At 41.5% G+C, this 7830-nt stretch overlaps 1 protein-coding gene across 1 annotated transcript in view; it reads right to left on the bottom strand.

Moving 5' to 3' along the window:
- Positions 1 to 612: 612 nt before the first annotated feature.
- Positions 613 to 7830, bottom strand: part of DCUN1D3 (defective in cullin neddylation 1 domain containing 3) — a 19288-nt gene continuing 12070 nt past the window's right edge. The window contains exons 3-4 of the mRNA XM_074552927.1: positions 4237 to 4769; positions 613 to 2345 (exon numbers count right to left, since the gene is read on the bottom strand). Coding sequence (XP_074409028.1) covers positions 1862 to 2345; positions 4237 to 4667 — 915 coding nt within the window. The 5' untranslated portion in view covers positions 4668 to 4769 and the 3' untranslated portion in view covers positions 613 to 1861. The remainder of the gene's footprint in view (positions 2346 to 4236; positions 4770 to 7830) is intronic.

Raw genomic sequence — 7830 nt, 5'->3', positions numbered from 1 at the left:
TGCAAAGGGACAGATTCAGTTGCATCTAAAACAGCCACATTTGTTTTCCACAGCTTGTCTCCCAGCAAGAGCAGCATGGACCAAACTCTCCTTTTATTAGATGAAAGAGATGCTATCTGTGGCTTGTGGGTTTGTTTTTAAACAGTCTGCATTACCCACATTTTGTTAGTGATTTATGACCTCCAAGCCAAGCCACTGCAGGGCTGCACACCAGCACAGCCAGACCCAGAATTTGGGTAGATCCTGCTCCTCTCTCTGCTAACCCCTGTGGGGCACAACAGATGTGCAAAGCACAACACCCTGGACCTGTGACAAGCTCACCACTTAAAACCTGTTTCCCTTTAGTTTTAAAACCCTTTTATCACAAAAGTCATTAGATGCTATGGATGTCTGTCTAGGCTTTTGTTTTGTTTTGTTTTTTCAGTTGGTTTATGATCCTGAAATGCAGCTTTGAAAACAAAAGGTGTGTAACAGAAGTGTATCAAATTCATTAAGCCAGCACTTGGCTATACAGAAAGCCTTGGCAATCAAACCTTTTACCAAAAGGTGTAAAAAAGTTGACATACTAAAATTAAAAAAGGTAGCATCAATAACCAAAAAAGTTTCAACCAGTGTTAATAAAACTCCCTTTAAGTCACAACAATTTCAACAGGCAAATAGTCCCAATACAGGCATTGTAAAATAATAAATTGACTCCTATCCAAATATTATCAAATCAGTCTAAAAATGACTCATCTACACTGCTGTCATTAAGAACACATTAAGAATTCACTTTGTCATCAGATGCCGATATTGTTGCTCCAGAAAGTGTGGAGTATTAACTGCAATTTAGCAATTAAACATATGCTTTAAAAAATTGGTTTGTCAATATTAATGCAAAAGATAGTTCCTTACATAGAAGTACTGTGCTTGCCAGACAAGTAAGGTAATACTTTAGGTATAAATCAAACAAATTAAAGCAGAATTATACCACAGTTTTCCTTGAAGACTTAGGATTTGTGTGTTGCTTCTCTCAATGTTTAGCAAACTTAAGAAGCAGAACCTTTGGTTCTTTTAGTCAAGTAAAAATATTCTCATGTAACCACAAAAATACAACTTCCAGAGAAAATGGAAGTCCATCAACAAGTCCACTTTCAATAAAACTGAGGTAGTACTGCTCTTTTATTATGTGAATGTGTAAAGAGATTTAGATATAAATCGTCATCTACCACTCAGTTGACTGACAGGTACAGTAATTTTATAAAACAATCCCAACATTTAGTTTGAAAGTCCAAAAAAAGGAATGATCTGGACTCATTCACTAGGAGTTAGCTCAAAATGGGAATTAGCCATATTACAAAAAGCTGTTGCTTATGTTGGTTTTTAGAGCCTTATTACCCAGGATTAATGCATTTATAGTTAACACTGCTGTTCATCTCGGTATAAAACCTTAAAATTATTACAGCCTAAAATTTCAACAATGTAAACAGCACTACACACAGTACAGACCTGCCCTGACAGATGTAGTATGAAAAAACTTAATCTGGCACTGTATAATTTAGCAATGTTAATTTAACCTAACTAAAAAGATCTACATTGTGCAAGAAGTATCAGACTTACTTATACTAATCTGAAGTCTTAAAAATAAAATAAAATAAAAAAAAATGCTTAACTTGTAGCCAGGGTCAAATATTTCAGGGCAAGAGTAAAAGGAATAACCAAAATTAAGAAAGTGCCTAAAACATGATACAGCATTTTAGAGCCCTTTCAAAGACAAGGCAGAAAAAGGTGTAAAGTAGAAAAATCTGGAGCCTCGGTAATTTCCAGAAACATCCAGAGTTTACATTGTGTGAAGGGCAAGGAGCTGCTTTAGTCCCTGCTGCTAGGTCTGTCCGTCCGCACACGGCCCCTCTGTGTCCGAGGACAGAACACTTTTGGTTTCCTCCTCCTTTTTCCTCCGCTCCATTTCCCACTCCACAAAGGTGTCAAAGAGGCTCGGCCAGGCCTCGTCCTCGCTGTAGTTGCTAAGGTCCGGTCCAATCACCTGAGTAAAATTTAGAAACATGTTCCACGTGTCCCGGGAGATTCCCTTGATTCCTGAGGGGTTCTTGATTAGGAAGTGTAACCACTGGTCCAAAATAGGGGGCTTGTTTTGGGTGAAGACTAATTTCCAAAGGGCAATGGCTATTTCCCGATGTAGCGACCTCTGTCCTTCTTCAGAGTCCAGGCCAAACTGGAAGGTGAAACGATAGAGATCCTTGAATTTATCCTCCTGCTTGGCTTCGTTTAGGAGGCTGGGGAACCTTGCACAAATGCCATCAATGCTGTCTGCATTTATTGCTTTGCAGCCTTCAAAAAACTCCTTCCTGTTAAGCAAGAGAAGAGAAATTAGGGAGGGCCCTTCCCACCGACCTCACGAACACGTCCTGTCTCCATCCAGCTACACCAAATCTAAGAGGAGCACCTGGACAAGACAAGCTGTACCCTCAGCCCCAGAGGCACACAGATTTTGGCAACAGGAGCCACTGGAAAGACAGCCAGTTCCAAGGTATTCCTTAAGGCCTGGGGAACCACACACAACCCCCAGGTCTGCTGGGGCACTGTTAACATTTGAAAGATTCTGCTCTCTGGCTTTTCTGGACACTTCCACATCCTGGAATGCCTTTCACGTTAAAGAGTGAGTCTAATTTGCCCCAGAAGAAATTCTTAATGTTTGAAACGAACACATTTACCCCAGCTTGATTCAGTACTGCTCATGTCTAAATCCTCATGCACTGAGTGAGCTGTTTGCAAGGGACAGAGCAGTTCACTTCTACTTTTGCTGTGGTTTTTGTTGTTCTTTCAGCCTGCAAAACCAATGGGGAGCCACTGGCGTCAGTCAGCAAGGCATCTGCTGAGAGTAGGGGAGGGAGCACAGCATCACAGGGGCTACAGCACGATGTATGGACACTGCTTGAATCCAAGTGGGACAGGTTTAGCTCCAGTTTCTCTGATGCTTGTTACAACCAGGTGTAACAACCAGGTGTAACAACCAGGTGTAACATCAGCCAGGAGAGCCAGCAGGCTGACACAGGATGGGCTGGAGGGAAGAGGAGATGGAGCAGCACTCAGAACAGACCATGATGCTTTCCTTGATACAAGAATCCATCAGCACCTGTACCATGGAGCGTGCCCTTCAACAAATATAACCTCTCACAACTAGATTTGTCCTCTCTGAGGAAATTAAAACCATGTTAATAATACTCATGGTAGCTGTGCAGAATCACAGACACTACTTACAATTCCTTCACCATCTTAGCAAATACCTGTGTCATCAGCCTCCAGTAAATCCACATTTGCATTCCAGAGTAACTCATCCCTTTGACACACACCCTCAGCCACAAAGACTCTGAAGATGCTGTCCAGTGCACAGCAGAGGCCTGGGTCAAGGCTCTGAACACCAAAGCAATAAGCTCAGTAAAAATAAGCAGCATTACTCAAACCAATCTACATAGGGCAAAAAAAAGTTCCTTCTCTCCCTGACAGTCCTTGCAGGCACTGTTCCCTTGCTCTTACCTGGACACTGCTAATCAAGCTGGGGGACTCTGCTGCAGTTTGGGTTTGCCTGTTGCTTAGTGGGGGGAGCTGTAGCCATTCCATTGTGTCCTGTGGCATCACACATGCTGCCATTCTGCTGACTGAGCCCCTTGTCCAGAAGGGCACACAGCACTTCAAACTGCAATCATCTGTCAGCTCGTATGAAACAGCTACAAGTGTCAAAACCCTCACATTTCCTTCCCTCTCTATGCTTTAACAAGATTACTCTTGGAAAAAGACATTAAGTGTTTCACTGCTTGGACAGGAACAATTCTGTCATTCTTTCACAGACTGTTAACAGAGTTAGTAGCAATTACTAAGGAATCTCACATTACTTTAAAGGAAAAATTAATTTCAGTGTCCAATCTCACCAAGATCATGGTGGATACAATAAATTGCTTCTGGTAAATCAAGAATAAATTAATGTCTACAGAATCTCACTACACTGTTCATCACTAGCAGCATAATGGCCAAAACCACATTTTCTAAAATCCAGTGTGAGGGGAAGGGGAAAGAAGACAATACAAAGCTTACCTTCTGCAGTAGTAGGAATTAATTTGATCAAAATGCAAGTGTTAGAAGAAATAAGTAAGTGAAGCTAATGAGGCTGTCTCTCCAACATATTGCTGACAGGATATACTTTAACATATGAAAATAATTACAAGTTCTACAAGAACTAACCTTGTAAATTTGCACATGGTAGCAGCCTGGAATTTCCAAGCCAAAACTAGTACTTTAAATTCAGTGGGATCAACACAGAGGTCATTGCAAAATCGTTCCATTCCTTCTTCCAGTATGGCATCTTCCCGCTCGTCCTTATACCTCCTGAACAACTCCCCAATCCTCTGAAGAGAAGATTCCTCTGCACTGCAAACAGAGTCTTTCTTTGTATCTCCAGAAAACGTTGGAGGCTGACTGGACTCCACAGCAGCATCTGTTTTCTTTGTCCCATTCACAAGAATGTCTCCTGAAGCCTTCCCGCAAGCTGAGCCGTGGTCGTCTTTGTGGACTGCACTTCTCTTGCTGTGGGATTTGCTGCCAGAGTCTCTCTCCCCATTTTTGCTGCCAAGGGTAGAAGAAGGGTTCTTGCACTTGGTGACACACTGGCCCATGGTGGTGCAAGCCCAGCTCCTAGCACGGTCCCCCTGCCCTCGGACACCCTCGCAGCTGCTCCTCAACACATCTCACCATGCCATCAGCAGCACTCAGCTGACCTGCAAAACAGTTCCACAGTCAAACTGCTGCCTCTCTGTAAAGAATAGTTGGAGTATTAAATGTGGGATAACATTTGCCATTAAGCAGTCGACTTCAGGATATTTAAGCTTTGCATACTGAAAAGGAGCAGTGTACACAAGGCTGGAATATGCCATAAATTTCAGGCAATTTCAGGCTGTTTTAACTAGAAATCAATGCAGCACACTCAGTGGCTACACTATACTAACAGGTCCTAATAAAGGAAATTCCTAAAATTCTTACTGCAGCATAGGTTACAAAGAGGTTGATTCATGTACAGGCTTCATCACAACAGACTACTCCAACCCAGAAATACTTTAAAGGAAATGGTTTTTAAAAGTATACCTACGTTTTATATATAGAATATAAAACACTGGAACAAAGCAGGGAAAGGAGCACAGGGACACTGATGGGACAACCTGGCAGAGACCTAAGGACTGGACCTCCAGCAAATCAGCAAAAGGGACTTCTCAGGGATGGGGGAGGAGGGGGCTGGCTGTTGGCTGCTTTTGGGGAGGAGGAGAGAGAGTGAAAGTTGTGTGTTTGTTTTTAAACAGAGTTTGGAATCTAGGTTTTGTACTGAAAACATACACAGAGTGTGCCTGCAGAAAGGAGGCAACACTTCTTATGCAAGAGGGTATTCAGAAATTGTTCATTGTTTCGAGTGGGCTCCTCCCTTCAGGTAAGGAGACAGACAGGGGAGGGGGCCTTCTTAATGAAACTTCTTCAACAGACACACATGCAGATAAGAAGTAGTAATTCCAGTTCAGAGGGTTTTTTTTAAACAAAAATTAAAATGCCAAAATGATTTCATCATACTCTCTTTTTATAAATCACAAAGCCCTGCGTATTTGGAAAAGATATTTTGCCCAGAGAAAAGGGTTCTCCAGTTTTCCCTGTTAAAACCAAGCTAACACTGGCACTGCCCTATCAGCGAGCAGCCACACCAAGGACAGTCTGTTTCTCAGAAATGTCAGCTCCAAGAAAGCAATTGCTTATCACAGTCCTCCTTTACCCACTAATTTCCATTTCACCTCTGCTGTCAGTGAGGCAAAAGCTTCAAACATAAAAATTGGGTTTGCTGAGACTTTGTGTACAGCTTCCAGTTTAGAATTAGAACAAGAAAGAAGAGAGATAAAAATTAAAAAATTAAAAAATACTATAGATGTCATGTCAGTTTTACTGTATTTTTTTCTTGGGCAAAGCTTTACTGAGACTGAAGTCCTCTTTAAAGCTGTAAACCAACAGCAGCAAGTATAGATGAATTCTCAGATATCAGGATTACAAAAATAAATCTCTCAGCCATTACACCTGCTTTGACAAAACAGCACTTGTGCAGCTTCATGAGCAAAAAATTTTGCCAGTGGAACTACAGCAGCCAAGATACTGCTGTTGACTATCTGGCTTCCCTTTTCCTCCCCAGTCCCTTTTCTTAACTCACACACAAAACTAGTAAATACCTATTTTTTAAGCAGTCAAAGGAACAAAGGTATTATAGATTCTTTCATCACAATGCTTTAAAGATTAACTTTGCAGCATCATTTTTATAGGCAAGCAAAGTCTGATTATGTATTCAAGAAATTTGCAATAATTTGTATTTGAAAGTATATATAAAAATATGCATGTCAATATAAATAATCCATAAGACAATTTCACTGGCCCTTAGTAGCTGACAGCTCTGTGAGTTCTGAAGCACAGCCTGGAACTGATTTCTGTGCTGCCAGGTGCCTGAGCAACATCTACAGTCCTCTCCAGTCTACACCAGTCATTATTTCATTACACCAAAACAAACAGGATATTAGTAGGCAGTGTAAAAACTGCTTAGTGATTAACTCCCACATGCCAGCTTTCCCCCTCTCAATCTTTAAATTCACCCAAATTCAAATGCTCAATCTACACTAATTCTTGTTCTTCCATCAGTTTCTCAGAGGCAGCTAGCACCACACCGGACACTTTTTTCTTTAGAGAGAAGAATGCAGCTAAAAGAAAAGAATAAAAAATACCAAGTACAAACTAGCATTAGAGTTTAAAGCAGAGTTTAGGTAGTATAGAAAACTTTCTGCTCACAGAGGTAACAGCAGTTATTAGCTATTGGTGATTTGGAACAGCTTTTCCCTATGGGGGAAGGTTAAGGAACAGCTGCCTATTAGTGAACAGTACTTTCCTCTAAAGTAGTCAAATCACACACATTGTAATTGACAGATTAATCCAATTCACTTGAGGAATCCCAATTTGATTTCTTTTTTAAAGGCAGTTTGCAAGACTGACATCCCGTGTCCATCATTTTCCTAATAAAAGTGACTCATTGTCATGCTCCCTAAGCAACAGCTTGTATTATTGATGATAACAATCTAATCTGCAGGTTTGCAAAGTGACATCACCAATGTGATGAAACTGACGGGTTTGAAAGTCATTTGCTGTCACAAAAAGAGCACTACAATTCACAGAGGGAGGATCTGCCAGCATTATCAGACACCTGTATGTAAGGAGGTGTTTCACTGGCAGTTTCCAAAAGCAGGCAATCCCAGTGACATTAACCCCTAGATGCAAGTTATCCACCTCCCTCACATTGTACCCCTCTAACAAAACACATTTTCTGTACTCCTACTTGCCTTACAAAGAGCTGAGTGCTGCTCCTGAACAGCCACTGCATGAGCACTGCTCTTCCCTGCAGTCACAGAGCTCTTCCTTCCTCCTCCCCACCAAGGAAGTTTTCAGAGCACCATCCTACTCCTTATGAACAAACACCACAAGATACTGATGTACAGTTGCTGCAATTCCTCACTTTTCTTCTACAAGAAACTTGATGCCATGTGCCAGATACTTAGAAGCATTCTACCCCAAAAATAGCAAAACCAGCTTGGGAAAAAAAAAATCCAGACTGCATCCGCTGGCAGCTTGTGCATGTATCTGGTTTTGTAAGAGAAAAGTCTTCTGGCACTCCATCAGTTACCCTCTGTAAATTGCCTTCGTGAGCTGGATCCTCTTCACTAACGAGTCACCTCCGCTTCCTACGTGACTCAGGTTTCAAGGCATGAAAGG

The sequence above is a fragment of the Zonotrichia albicollis genome, chromosome 16 (genome assembly GCF_047830755.1).
Source record: "Zonotrichia albicollis isolate bZonAlb1 chromosome 16, bZonAlb1.hap1, whole genome shotgun sequence".
Classification (NCBI taxonomy): Eukaryota; Metazoa; Chordata; class Aves; order Passeriformes; family Passerellidae; genus Zonotrichia; species Zonotrichia albicollis.
The sequence above is the reverse complement of the archived record's forward strand: the minus strand, read 5'-3'. Positions and strand labels throughout refer to the sequence as shown.